Here is a 14,940-nt window from a genome sequence, read left to right on the forward strand (position 1 = left end):
CAAACTATTATGAGAATATAGAACTGTTACATCTGCACAGAATAAAAAACTTCCTAATTAAGGCACTCATAGAAAATTAGAAATTTATAAATTTATGGTTAAAATTAAATTCTTCTTGAATGTATTTTTTTGAAATATTTATAAAGATTTGAAAATATTTTATCTAGATGTGAATTTTTTTCCTCATATTTACTTTTATATATTATTTTTACATAAGAAATTCAACTCTTTGTGTTAAAATTAAGTAATATTTGAAAAGATAGCTTATATATTTTTCAAAATATTTATATACAAAGCTCTATTTTATTTGTTTACATTCAATTTTCAAATCTACTAAAAATAACTTATTTTTTTTAAAAATACTTCTGTACAGTCAAATCCGAATTCGATGGAATTTTTTAATAGAAATTTTTAGCAGTACTTGTAATCGAATTATTTACTTAAAATAAATCACATCAAATTGCTATAAAAATACTGATTGATTATTTATTAGCAAGTATAAGCAAACAACATTATATATCGATATCATAATGAAATAATATAATAATAAATTAATAAAATATTATCTCTAACTTCTTATATATCAGCTTAATAATTAATACTTGCATCAAATGACCAGATAATTATTTGTATTTTATACATTTACCTTATTTACAATGATATGTATTTTATTCTATCAGTACGATAAATCATATTTTGTGTTTCTCATTTAATCTTTTCCATCGATGTTGTTGATGCATGTAGCAAATTTAAATTTCTTTTCTACGATAAACGGACAATTCGGCTAATTTATCGGTAAGAGAAAAAGCGCAAGGGTGTTGGTAAAATGATAAAGCGGAATCGAGTTGTCGCGTCGTTGGTCGAATCATAGGTCGAATTTACGATAATCTCATTCGGTACTTGTCGATTGTAGTCGATAAATGTTTGTGTATGAATTCACGCATACGTATGCCATAAGTACCTCCGACAATCTTATAAAAGCGGCAGTTACCGCAGGAGTAATTTATTCGCTACTAGCGACAGCTACGTGGAACACGTGTAGTACACATCACTTTTTCTCATCGCGCGAAACAATCAAGAAATAATATTGAAAATGGTACAATTCGAAGGTAAATTTCAATTTGTTTCACAAAACAATTTCGAAGAGTTCGCAAAAGTTCTGGGTGACCAGAATCTAGTCAATACGGTCTTACAACCAAGGCCCTCGTTCGAACTATCGAAGAATGGAGACGAATGGACCTTCACTTCTAGCAGTGGAGATAATACCTACACCAAGACTTTTAAGATGAATGTACCCTTCGAGGAGACATTGCCATCTCTTCCTGATCGCAAATTTCAGGTTTGTTTAATTCATCATAAAATAATATAGATACTTAGATATCGATATTTAATCAACAAATTGATGAAATAATTCAGTTTAAATCTAATAATTTTTTCGTTGAAGAGAGTTTAATGTGTAATCGAAATATTACTTTTCTCGATGACATATATTGAATTTTTTTAATTTGGAATTAAAAAATTTTAATTTTAATTTTATTTTATTTTATCAATTCTTTATATATCACATAAATATTTTAGTTTTTATAACATAAAGTATTTTGTTTTTAATTATCTTCGAACAGGAACTTTATGATTTTCTATATTTTCTATCTTTATAATTACAAAGTTTGATTGAATTTAAAGATTAAATCTTTGATAACAAATGAATTAATATTTCTTTTGTAGATATAAAATTTATAAAACTTATCTAATATAATTATAAACCGAATTAATTTTTAAAATATCGAATATTAAAAATTATTTGCATTTTTAATAAATTATAAAATATTAATAAATGTATATTAATAAAAAAATAATTTTATTTTATACGAATTAAAATTACAATAGATTTTTTTTTATGATATTTTACTGATATATTTTTCTTCAATCAATTTTGCATTTTTTCCTAATCATTCATATGTCTATAATCCAATGATGACATTAATGATGACAAACATTTTTTTTGATAAAATATTAATTACTCATATTTTTTCTTTATTATTATTATAAATTAATAATTATTGCAAGTCATACTTATTAATAATACTTGATTATTCTATCTGACATAATTGAAGAAATAGTATAGAATAGAATAGAATAGAATAGTCTGTAATTAATTTATAATTTGTTGAATATTTTAATATTATTTTATATTATAAATAATAAATTTTATAAAAAAAACTTATTTAATAATTATATCAAAATTTCTGAAAAATTATTTATTAATGAATTATGAACATTTTTTAATCAATACAAATATGTATATTAATATGTATGTAGTATAATTTATAAAGGATAAAGAAATAACATAAATATGAAATATAATCTTTTTCTTTATCGTTGCAGACCGTTACATCTATAGAAGGTAACACATTCAAAACGGAAACGCAAGTAAACGATTCGCTCAAAGTCAGCCGATTATACGAATTTTCAGATAATGAATTATTAGTGGTAAATATTTTTTCTTTTTTCTTTTTATCATTCAATGAATGATAAAAATTGTTATATATAAAAAAGTTCAAACAAAATTTTAACATTATATCTTTTTTAGCATATAAGTACAAACAAGAGCGACGTCAAGGCAACACGTGTGTACAAGAGGGTTTAAACACAAAAATATTTAGATAAAAAAAAATATAAAAAAATTCATTTATCTTAATTGAAAATAAATCTTAATTGGAAATTTTTTCCTTTTTTCTTTAATTGGAATTTTCATCCTAATTATTTACATCTATTACCAAAAATTCCTTATGGCAATAATTTAATAATTCTTTGATATTTTTTAGACATATTTGTATCTTCGGTATTCTTTTATTAAAATCATTCATAAAAAAAAAGCTTTTATATGTAAATAAGAGAATTATTTTTTTTAATTTTAAATATATTTATGCATTTAAGTAGTGTGAAAGTTCAAAGAATGAATTATTTTTAATTAAAATATATTAAATATTTTTTAAATGATATTTGAATTTGTATCATATTTAAAAATTATTTACTTACCTATTTCATCTAATTAATTATTAATATGATCTGCATCATATAAAATTATATCGTAAAATGATTTAATATAGTGAAAAATAAAATTATAAAAAAATATTGTTAAATATTGTCTTTGAAGTAAAAATATTATCAGATTTTAAAATTTGTTCATAATATTTCGGTGTCTTTTTAGTCATACTCCTAACCTGATCTTTTTTTGAAAATATATGTTATTTTCATGTGAGGAATATTGAATTAGGTACATAATTCTTAAAAAGGTGCAAAATTAGGAACAAAAAAGTTTTATTTTATCCAAAAGATTATTAAATAATTAATGCTTTGTAAAAAAAAATGCCTTTAAAAAACGGAAAGAATTGAAAGACTAATATACAGGTTGCTAACACCCTGTACATTTATGTACAATTTATTTATTTTGAGTACATTAAATCAAAATTGGTTAAAAACTATATACGGATAAACTAAATACGGATAAATACCCCAACTTGACGTAATTTTTATTTAAGAATTTTTAACACAACAAATGCATAATATTGTTCGTATCTCTTTAAGATTTTAAAATCATCAATCATTTATCATATTTATTTAAAACAAATATTAACGTTTCGTTAAATAATACACGTATCTTTACTATAAATAATCAAATACAAAGAACAATGAATTTATCTTATACGTATGTTTACATAAAAAGCCTAAGTACTTTTATATAAAAAAGAAAAAGAAACGAAAGAGATAAAATGGGGAAAAGATTTGAAAGGAAAGATTAAATAATTTTTTTTTTTTATACCATAACATTATTTTGGCAGTTATAAATTTTTTGAATTTTTCTTCCTAATATTATTTTAAAATTGCATTTACTTCTTTATTATTCATATTTTATTCGTTTAATGATAAAGATTAAATATTCCATTCTTGAATAATAATCAATTGCATCATTAAACGAAATGATTTTAATATAAGATAAAGAATTCTTTTTCTATATTATGATTATTCTTATTTTTTTTAAATCCTTTTCTTTTTATCCTTATAACTCTTCAGATGTTAGTTTTTCTTAGATTCCCACATGTTATACATACATAAATTGTCCTTTCGTTTCGATATTTGTTCGAATTTATTTAATATAATAGGTATCACATTAACTCATAGAAGTGCTATACATAGATGGATAGAGAATACATAAGAACAGTATTAATGAATGACGAGTTTATAATATTCTCTCGCAGTATACTCAACTTCGGAATAGGAACAAACAAAAAAAAATAAATATATATGGTACCTGTCGTTCGCGTTTCTTGTATGTGGTGTTTGTGGTATATGCGCGTATGTGTAAGTGTCTACATGTGTATATATGTTTTTTTCCAGTACGTATTTGTACATACGTGTGTAAGGTCTTCTTCATAAAAAGTACGACGATTAATTATTATCAAATATAATGCACATATAAAATTAAAAAGTATAAAAAACCGTCCAGCTTCGTGTTTTACATTAAGAATATGTTAAGAAACCGACTCGTACGGTTAAGCGGTGACAACATTCTCTGGATTCCGAGTTTAAACTGTTGGCGACTTGATGAACCTGCGCTGCGTGTATACTTGTCATGTTTACAGGCCAGTTACAGCACCACATGTGAATATTTCTTTTTCGGCTAAGTATCTCGGAGACCGCTTGGAAACGTTTATCCATTTATTTACAAAAACAATTGATATCTTTCTTCTCGCATTTAGTTCATGTTTCTTCTTCCACTTCCCTCTTCTTTTTCATTTCTTTTCTATTCTGCTTTACATTATTCTTTACTTCCAGCACGATCGAAGCAGTCAAAAGCGAAATAACATATATTTTGTTTTTTCTTTTTCTTTTTTTTTTTAGTGCATATCCTTTCTTGCACACATCCTTGCTCTCTTTTTTTTTTCTTTCTTAACATTCACTCTCTTTCATTCATTTCACATTCACTCTTTTCGCCAATATAGATAAACAGACTCATTACTTCGGTATACATATACACATTAATATATTATATTTTATACTTTACGCTAATTATAGTAAAAACTCCTTCCGATTCGTTATATATTTCCTAAGAAACTACTTTTTAGCGGATGTTCTGTATCTCTTTTTTTTTTTTTTTTTTTGGTAAAGAAAGAACAATGTTTATCGGTGCATGACATACGATCGACATAAAGCTAAGATTGAAACCGGTGTCATTTCCCGCCAATTCAATCAGAGCTCATGATTAATTGATTATCATTTGGAGTGACCACGGGCGATAGATCTTTTTTCGGCATATCATCGATTATCGTATTTATCTCAACATTCTCGGATACGCCATTTTGCAAAATTTTTCCTTTTTCACCAGCTGTTTTTCCGCTCAACGAGGTCTTCGAAGTTTTCGATACAGGCGTAGATTTTTTCGTTGGGGATGCAACTGTGGTAGTTTTTGCTGTTAAGGATGCGCGTTTTATCGTAGTCGTGCTAGAACTAGTAGTAGACAAACGAGAAGTCGTCTTAGAAGCAGGTGTACTTGTTCGCCCCATAGAAATTTGTTTGTTAGCAGTTTCCTTCACTTGTTTATCGATCGCTGGTAACTTATTAAGTGACATGCGAGGTTTCGATGCAGTTCCACTAGATGGAGCTGTTTTGGGTCTGTTGCTAGCCGTACTGACAGTAGTTGTAGTACTGCTAGTTTTTGCAGTCGTATTTAATTTGTTGGCAGAAGAGGATCTTACTTTTGAAACTGTTGTCGTTCCAGTTGATGCTCGTGTGGAAGATGTTTTGACTAGCGTAGTTTTGGTCGCTAATGGTGATGCTTTGTTGGAGGATTTAGTTGCAGTCGCTGATTTACTTAAAGATTTAACGTCACCATTCGCGGTAGGTTTTTTATCAGTAACAGTCGATTTTGGAGCGGTTGTTGCAATAGGTTTTGGTTTAGAGGTTGTAGAGCTTACGCTGGTTTTGTTAGTTGATTTCGTTGCAGTAGTTGATGTCGTTGTTTTCGAAGCGGATTTTGCAACCGACGGTTTACTGGCTGTCGTAGAGGAAATTGTAGATTTCTTCGGAGCGTCGAGATCTTTTGGACGAGAAGGTGTCGTTGTCGACGGCTTCTTCATTGCTGTAGTTGATGTTCGTGATGTGGAAGATACAGTTTTTGAGGGGGATGTTGGAGTTGATCTTGTTGGAGTTGCTTTTGAAGTTGTAGTTTTCGTTGGTTTTGTAGCGAGTGTTTTTGCTTTCGCTTTGCTTTGTGCTGCAACTGCACCTGCTGCACTCGCTACAACAGCTGCAGTTGCTGTCGCTATTGCAGCTGTTTCGATAACTTTGTTTTCTGGAACTTCGGCTACTTTTTCTATTTCTAATTCTTTGATTTCTGTTTCTTTTATTTCTGGTTCTTTGAGTAATTCCTTGATTTCTGGCTTTTGACTTGAAACTTCAATTTCTGATTCTTTGATTTCAGGTTCTTTAATTTCTGGTTCTTTGATTTCAGGTTCTTTAATTTCTGATTCTTTGATTTCAGGTTCTTTAATTTCTGATTCTTTGATTTCAGGTTCTTTAATTTCTGGCTCTTTGATTTCAGGTTCTTTAATTTCTGGCTCTTTGATTTCAGGTTCATTAATTTCCGATTTTTTGATTTCAGATTCTTTGATTTCAGATTCTTTAATTTCTAACTGTAATTCTTTGATTTTGTGTTCTTCAATTTCTGGCTCTTTAAATTTGGATTCTTTAATTTCTGATTCTTTCATTTCGAATTCTTTAATTTCTGGTTCTTTAACTTCGGATTCTTCAACTTCAGATTCTTTAAATTCTGGTTCTTTAAATTCTGGCTCTTTAAATTCTGGCTCTTTAAATTCTGGCTCTTTAAATTCTGGTTCTTTAAATTCTGGTTCTTTAAATTCTGGTTCTTGGATTTCCATTTGTTCAACTTCTGGTTCTTTTAATTTTAATTGTTCAATTTCCACTTCTTTAATTTCCTTAACTTCTTGGACTTCTCTCTGTTCTTGTATCATATATTCACTTTCGATTGGAAGTTCCGAAGATTTTTCTGGTTCTGTAACGTCTATCAATTCTTCTTTCTTTATAATTTCTTCTTGAAGATCTTCGACAATCTTGGGTTTAAAAACCTCTTCTTCTGTAGGTTGTAATTGACTCTCCAAACCTGTAAATTCTTGCATAGAATCAGATAAATTCAAAATGGGTTCTTTTATTGGCTCCTCTGATTCTGATTTTATTTCCTCTGTTGATATATTTGTTTCCATCGATTCTTTCATTGATTCCATCATTTCTTCTACTTTATCTTCAATATTTGCTTCTTCTGGAATTTCCTTTGATTCGATCACTTCGGTATCAACAGAAGATTTGACAGGATAAATAATATCGTGAACGTGTTTTTCTTCTTGAGGAGAAAGAGGTGGAGTCAATTCAGAATGGATTTGAAGTGGTCTTACGCAAACATCTTGTTCTTCGCTAAAATCTTCCGGCTTTATGTCTACTAGTGGCTTCGTATACACTGGTTCATCTTCCTTTTCGTCAAATTGTATGTTTGCAACCAAATCTTGCTTAACTATTTCGAACGCGCTTCCGGCTTCCGTGGAATATGCTTGATACGAATCAGTTGCTTTTATGTGCGATACTTGGCAAACATCGTTATTGTCCATTCCAAACGATTGGAAATTATAATTTTCAGGTGTAAACTCTGGAGCATCCGGATGCAACGAAGATTGAACAGGTTTGGAAGACTGAATTTCTGCACTTTCAGCTGCCAAATCACTTTCCATTGCATCTGGAATCGGCGATAGCGAAGAGGGCGTATTACCGTCATTCGAGCAAATTTCTTTTTGTAATTCATTTCCAAGAAGGGCAGCATCCTCGCTGGTTTCGTCTATGGGTTTTGTCTCATCTATGTCGGCGCTGGAAGGCGATAATGGTTGTTCATTATCAACGGAAACAGCTTCTTTTTCCGACTCAAATTCTCCTGAATAATTTTCAGTTAAGGGAGAATGGTCGTATCTCGCAGTTTCTTGTGGTTCTTGTTGATTGGAAGACTCTGGTTGCAAGTTTAGGAAGTCGATAGTGTTAGCTTTCAATTCGTCCGCGTGCTCGATGAAAGTATCTTCGCTGTAATCTTGTTGCGAAGACAGGTTCACGAATTCTGCGCGAATTTCAGATTTTTCTGTTTTATCCATTGGCTTTTCGGTATTAGATATGATTAACATTTTATCATTAACAGTATCGTTTTCCAAGTTTGGAGATTCCGCCATAACTTCCTCCTCCTCTTCCTCCTCCTCCTCCTCTTTGTCCAAAATGCCATTCGTTTCTTCTAAATCGGTATTGCTCAAGTCGTGAACGGCATTCAAATCGACACCTTTGTCGAACGCCGCCTCGAAATCGCTGGGTGTGAAAGACATGGCCATTGGATCTTTAGCGATATCGTATTCACGCTCGCAGCTCGAGAACGATTCATCTATCGCAGAGATACCTGTTCTATGGAATTCACTAGCTGTTAAGAAACTGACCGAAGACTCGTCCCCGAATTCAGCCTTCGTTGATGATATTTCAGAATCATCCATATTTCCGGAAACAGGGGCTACTTTTTGCTTGTCGGCCAGAAAATCTGTATAATCGGTATGCTGTAAATTATCACCATTTTGGTATTCTTTCTCCTCACTGTCGACCTCTCTTGGCCGTTGGCATACTTCTTTCTCGAATTCGCTCTGACTGGGCACTTGAATGTCGTCCATCTGTGGGACTTGTTTGAAAGGTGATCCAGAGACAGGGAAATCCTCAACCAGATCCATTCTCGTTCCCATAAATTGCGGTGAAACAGGAATGAATTCGGCTGCGTTAGGATTCAATTGAAAATCCATATCCTTCAACTTATTTTCTTCCTCGATGCAGGATTCCTTGATCTTCTCTAGTTTTTCTTCTTTATCTTCGGCGCTAATCTACAATTAGTAAGAAAAATTATATCTCTCGTTCAAGCGATGGTATTATACGTTAAAAATAATTATATATTTTATATTCCAAGAAAATGATAATTAATATAAATATTAATATTATATTGTAATTAATATTATATCATAATGAGCAAAATTTTCAGAAATATACGAGTGAAAAAAGTAATGATAAAAGCACGATACAAACTTGAAAATTTTATTACCTCTATGTTAATAAGCTCAGGCGATTCCTCCTCTTTCAGATTTTCGCATTTAATATTCTCCTCTATGTTTTCAGATTGGATTTTCGATTCGGTATCTTCGACAGGTAACTCTGATATTTCACTTTCTTCTTCCACGTTTATCGTTTTTTCGGGTTCGTTAACAGGCGTTTCGGAATTCTTTTCTTTGTTTGGATCAACTCGATAATAGTTCCACTCGTCTTCGGAATCCTCGCTCTCCGCTACATTATCTGGTTCGTGAATCAGCGCATGCTGAAGAGGTTCTGAAAAGAATTAAATAATTAGCAAAAAAAAAAAAAAATCATTTAAATTCAAATTTTCAATTCATAAAATTATTATCGATGAAACGAAACAATTTGATGATAATACAGTTCGGCTCATCATTGAAAGAAACCAAAAATTGGAAAAAAGTTGCTATTTTTTAGCATAATTTTGTTTAGTTATAGTCCTTGTAAATATCCAAAACATTATTTATCAAGCATAAAAATTACGAATGTAAATAATGGATATTCAAATAGTTTATTTTATTTTTATTAATTAATTAAAAACAGGATATTTTTTAGAAATAAAATTTTAAAAAAATTTTTTTTGCGCATATCAACCTCTTTTTCGCGTACTTATTTTATTTCTTTAAAGAATGATTCAATGCACCATCTTACGTAACAATTTCCTGAATTATACGAAGAAATATCTTTTATTTTCGATTATTATAAAATGGTAAATAAAAATTCTCAAATTTTCACGAAAAAAAAAGAAAGAAGAAAGAATGGAATAAAAAAATATAATTAGAAAATTTAAATCTCACCATCGAATACTTGAAAATCGATATGGTCTCGTTCATGTTCAATTGTAATGCACATAATTAAACAAAATATTTTTCCATTTCGATTGTATTCTCATCGTTTTTCATTAATTTCGACGCTTTCGAAAATTGATAAATTTATAACACGAATTACATCACCAATAAGTTCAACGAATAAAAGCACAACAAAAAGAAGATATACCAGAGCTAATCAACTTGCAGCATTCGGCATACACCAGAGCAAGAGTTAACCCTGGGACGGTCGGCCGGACGCAACGTCACGATTTAACCCTAGGTCACTTATGACCCATACACTCCAAAATCGATAACGCAATTGACACTAAAACGAAATACTTAGAAACAAGAACAAGAGCAATTTAAACAACAACAACGATAATAAATTTACCTAAAATCGATTTTGCAATTAATTTTAACCTTTCAATCCTGAAAAAAAAAATTCGAAAAAACACAAAAAAAGAAATCATCTAAAATCACCAATTAACGAAAGAAAATCTATATGAGGAGAAAATTACAGAAAAAGATCAACTAAAATCGATATTCTACATCTTCGATATAATTCATATATAAATATATATATATATATATATAAAAAAATTAACCGATTTACTGCGTTGATAATAATGACGTATCATAAAAAAACAAGTACAAGTACTCACGAGAAGGAAACGAGGTAGGATATCTGGCCGCAGGAGCGATTGCCGGTGACTAAGAGGAACTACGCCCGCCAAGAGATGCATTATCGATCTAGTCTAGAGAGCCCCCGGAGCACCCCCTTCCGCGACGGCCCTGCCACCACCCACCTGTACCGGCACACCGTATAGCAACAGTCGCACCTCATCTCCGCCAGGAACGCCGCTCCTACGATTGGTCCTGGCCCCTGCATACAAGGTGACTCACCCGCACGGTGCAGGGAATTTCGGTTTAAAGACGAGCAACCAGTGTTCCATCAATTTCGACTCGAGAGTCCCCCCCCCTTCGAGAACGAGAGTTGGATATGGGTAGCGAATCGAACCAGCGTTACGAAACGTTTTATTCGAGATGTTTCGCGTCGTTGGAATAGATTTAGAAGTGGATCAGTGGAATAGATCCCTAACCTAAAAGGAGAGGCTATCCTTCTATATCACTTTGTATTTGGATAAGATACGGTATTATGGTTTGTGATTGTAGATTATGGTGGGATTATGGGCAGAAGGAGAGTCGATGGAAAATTTTTCTATCTTTTACCGAGTTGTAAAATAAATTACGACGAAGATATTAAACGTGACGAGTAGAAGGAAAGTTGTAGAACGAAAATTTTTGAACGAGAATTTTTGGTATTTGATTTTTTATTTTTTTTTTTATAGAAGTTTTATAGTTTTATAGAATGTTATTGTAGAGTAAATTATGACGAAAGTATTGGGAACATAATGAATAGTGATGAGAATCGTGGATCACTTCGAACAAGAATTTTTGTTACAATATTTGTCGATCTTTTATAGAGTGTAGTTAAAGTTTTTTACATATGGAACGTGATGGATAAAAAAAACGGATAGATGAAAAATTTTTTATTTTGATTCTTCATTTATTAAACTTTTGTTTTATTGGAAATAATTATAATATATTGTTTATGATCGAGTTAAATGATGAATAGAGTTGTATTGATGGAAAATTTCGAATGGAAATTTTCTCCCAGATTTTAATGTTTTTGATCTGTCTAGTATATTAAAGTATGGAAGAATAGACTCTGACGTAGTCAGTGGAAAATGAGTAAAGCAAGGGGAGTTAATGAGCCAAGTTATTGAGACGAACTAAGTGAACTGCGATGAACATTCTACGTTTGACTTATGAGTTTTAATTTTTTTTTTTTAATTTGAATTTTCTAATAGTTTTTTTTTTTTAAGATTAATCTGCAGTGGTTTAATCCTTCAAAATTTATAAGCAGAAAAAGAGAAATAAGATTTTATAATTGAAATAAATATTTGGAATTGTATTATTTAAGTAATATTGAAAGTTAATTTAACGATTCTCAAAATAAAGTACGTCATTACAAGATTAATTTACATAGTTTTCATTTGAATCAGAAATTTTATTTCAAATTATATCTATAATAATAAAAAAATCTTTAAAATTCTTTAAAAATCATTATTAAATTTTGTAATTTATCATTAATTTAACATTTTTTAATAAATAATACGAATTAAACCTCTGCCAAAACTATTGAAGCAAAAAGTAATAATCTGTTTTGTCCTCATTATACTAACCCTTTTAACGATACGATCGTACATTCAAGATTAGTGTATGAATACTAAATTCAAATTTCTCGAACCGATAAATTATTTGTTAAGAATGTGAAATAAATATACATAAATTTAGAATCACTGTAATATAATTAATAAAGTTTTAAATATTGCAAAACGTAAAAAACATCATGCATAAAATAAATGAACTGGATTCTCGAAATTACTTACCATTGATAGAATTACACAGAATTAAATGGAATATTTTTTTTTGAAAAATGATTAAAACAAAGAGAATAAAATATATTTTTGTTTTTATAACGATAAGGTAATATTATTATAATGTTAGAGTGCAATATTAATGATATGCAAATAACAAAGTAATGAATATTGATGAACAGTGAAGCAATGATTCAACAAAAGAAAAAATATAATATAATTTACACGATTATTTGTATGAATCGTGTTTAAAAAAATTTAAAACAATTTCAGGATACAAAAGGAAGGATATTCAAAAGAAATTAAAAATTCTTCACACATAGGTTTCATATTAAAAATAGAAACTCTGATATTTCTTAATCTTTTTTATTTGCAAATCATGTATATTCACTTAATTATTTATTTCAGGTCGCAGTTATATTCTAAACTATAAATAATGTTTATTATCTACTATTTAATATCTATTAATATTAAATAATAATTTTTTTAATATAATATTTTCTTTCGAACTTTCATAACAATTTATTACATCTGTAATAAATCATGTTTTTTTTATTTAACGCATAATCAAAAAATTCTACGATTTCGTTCTCTGAAAATTAATATAATAATTACATATATCAAATTAAAATTAATAAACCTATTCGCAAATTTTTCAAAATTTTATCGAAATACTTAAAAAAAATAAGTAACTGATTGTAAAAAGATTATTTATATATTATTATAATATTTTGAATGATTATTAATCAAAAATTTAATTAATATATTCATACTTCCAAGAATTTTAAAAATTACGTTACTTTTAAAGATTTTAAAAATATTCGAATATGAGCGAATTAACAATAACAAGATAAATGTTATTTTGTTTTAAATATCGCGTAAGAATAATAAGAATATTTTTATTAACATATTATTAACATCGTATTTTGGTAAAAATCCCATTTAAACTATACTAGATTATTATTATAATACTTAGTCACTATGTACATTATGATAACAATAATATATTTACATATAATCATGTACAAAGTATGTTCAGTAATCTTAATATTGCCATCATAAAATACTTTTGAAGTTATGGAAGTCAAAGGAAAATTTATAGTATATAAAGTTTTCTATTGCATCATAAAGAAAATGGGTCATCTTTAATGCAATGAAAATACTTCGTTTTGGAAAATACGCTTAAATATCAAATTTTTTATTGTAAAATTATTCTAATACTATCTTAAGATTGTCTGAGATATTAGAAAATTAATTTTTGTAATAAAAACAAAATCATAAAAAATATTTTTTATTAATTTATAATATATATAGTATATATATAATTTTCAATGAAATTCAATTCTAAACTTATTTAATTTCAATAAATTTTTTTATTTGTGTAATAATCTTGAAAATATTTATTATCGTATCTTCCGTCATCAGGGTGTAACTGTTAAATATACGTACATATATATCTACGCGTGACAAACATAACCTCTTAATAACAAAAAATACGATGTGGAACTAATAATAGGATAAAATTTATATATAATAAAGATACTATAGCAGTTTATTATATATTTTACGTAATCGAAGTGTCTAGAAGCCAGAAGCGTAAATACACGTACATAGAAACAGGCTTAAGGGATGCCAAAAAAAAGGGCAACCCACGCGGAGAACGTTGTCTTAACTCGTTCCTAATTCTAACGTTCCTTTACCACCAACGCGAATTCGTTCCAACGATCTCCGTGTGCAACTTTCAAGATATCTTTATCCGCCAAGTTTTTCTCTCAAGTCAAGAACTATTTTAGGTGGATAATTTTTTTTCTCTTAGTCCTCGATTTTCTTTTTGGATTATGCTCTATCGCGTTTAATGTTTCTTTTAAGTTTGATATGAATTTCAATAATGTAATCGTTTTATATTAGATATTATAAGATATATTATAAGATATATAAGAAGACTGTAGATGATATCTAGTCCTATAGATAGAAATATTTTTGCATTACATATGTATCATTTATATGCAAATTTAAATTTTTTTATTATTTTAAAAAATTGAGATATTAATAAATTTGATATATATTATAGAGATATTTCAAATTTCTGTCAACAAAATTAAAAATTTAAGAATAAAACTGAACTTAGACTGCTAATGATTAAAATATTCAGCAAGAATTTGTTGTCATTTATTTCATACTTATTCGTTTAAATTACCAAATTTCATAAAAAAGCATAATAGTTACAAATAAATCATAGATCTAACACTATTCTTTGTAAATAACTCTTTTTGTTCATAACAAACAAATGAAATTAAATAACAAAGAGCAATTAATCTCTTTTTACGATAAAAAATGCAAGGAAGAATCTATATCAAGGGTTTTATTATTTTATAAAATGAATAAAAATACGATTATAAAATGTGATATATTTTATGTTTCTTCAAAATTCTTGCTAAGTAAAACAATTTTGTGACAACAACTTAACCTAGCAAACTCACTAA

General features: G+C 28.6%; 2 protein-coding genes across 2 annotated transcripts in view; one reads left to right on the forward strand and one right to left on the reverse strand.

The window, feature by feature from the left end:
* Window positions 1-987: 987 nt before the first annotated feature.
* Window positions 988-2,722, forward strand: LOC107994715 (fatty acid-binding protein homolog 9). The gene is made up of 3 exons (XM_017051738.3): window positions 988-1,339; window positions 2,386-2,490; window positions 2,591-2,722. The coding sequence occupies exons 1-3, from the start codon at window positions 1,094-1,096 to the stop codon at window positions 2,645-2,647; spliced, it is 408 nt and encodes a 135-aa protein (XP_016907227.1). The 5' UTR covers window positions 988-1,093; the 3' UTR covers window positions 2,648-2,722.
* A 790-nt stretch (window positions 2,723-3,512) lies between these two features.
* LOC107994823 (titin) overlaps window positions 3,513-14,940 on the reverse strand; it is a 73,325-nt gene continuing 61,897 nt past the window's right edge. The window contains exons 9-10 of the mRNA XM_062079122.1: window positions 9,182-9,462; window positions 3,513-8,966 (exon numbers count right to left, since the gene is read on the reverse strand). Of these exons, the coding sequence (XP_061935106.1) occupies window positions 5,247-8,966; window positions 9,182-9,462 (4,001 nt within the window). The 3' untranslated portion in view covers window positions 3,513-5,246. The remainder of the gene's footprint in view (window positions 8,967-9,181; window positions 9,463-14,940) is intronic.

The sequence above is a fragment of the Apis cerana genome, linkage group LG1 (assembly GCF_029169275.1).
Source record: "Apis cerana isolate GH-2021 linkage group LG1, AcerK_1.0, whole genome shotgun sequence".
NCBI lineage: Eukaryota > Metazoa > Arthropoda > Insecta > Hymenoptera > Apidae > Apis > Apis cerana.

Coding starts and splice junctions, on each gene's coding strand:
- LOC107994715 (XM_017051738.3), top strand. CDS start 1,094: ATGGTACAATTCGAAGGTAAATTTCAATTTGTTTCACAAAACAATTTC. Junction 1,340..2,385: donor TTCCTGATCGCAAATTTCAG/GTTTGTTTAATT, acceptor TTATCGTTGCAG/ACCGTTACATCTATAGAAGG. Junction 2,491..2,590: donor CAGATAATGAATTATTAGTG/GTAAATATTTTT, acceptor TATCTTTTTTAG/CATATAAGTACAAACAAGAG.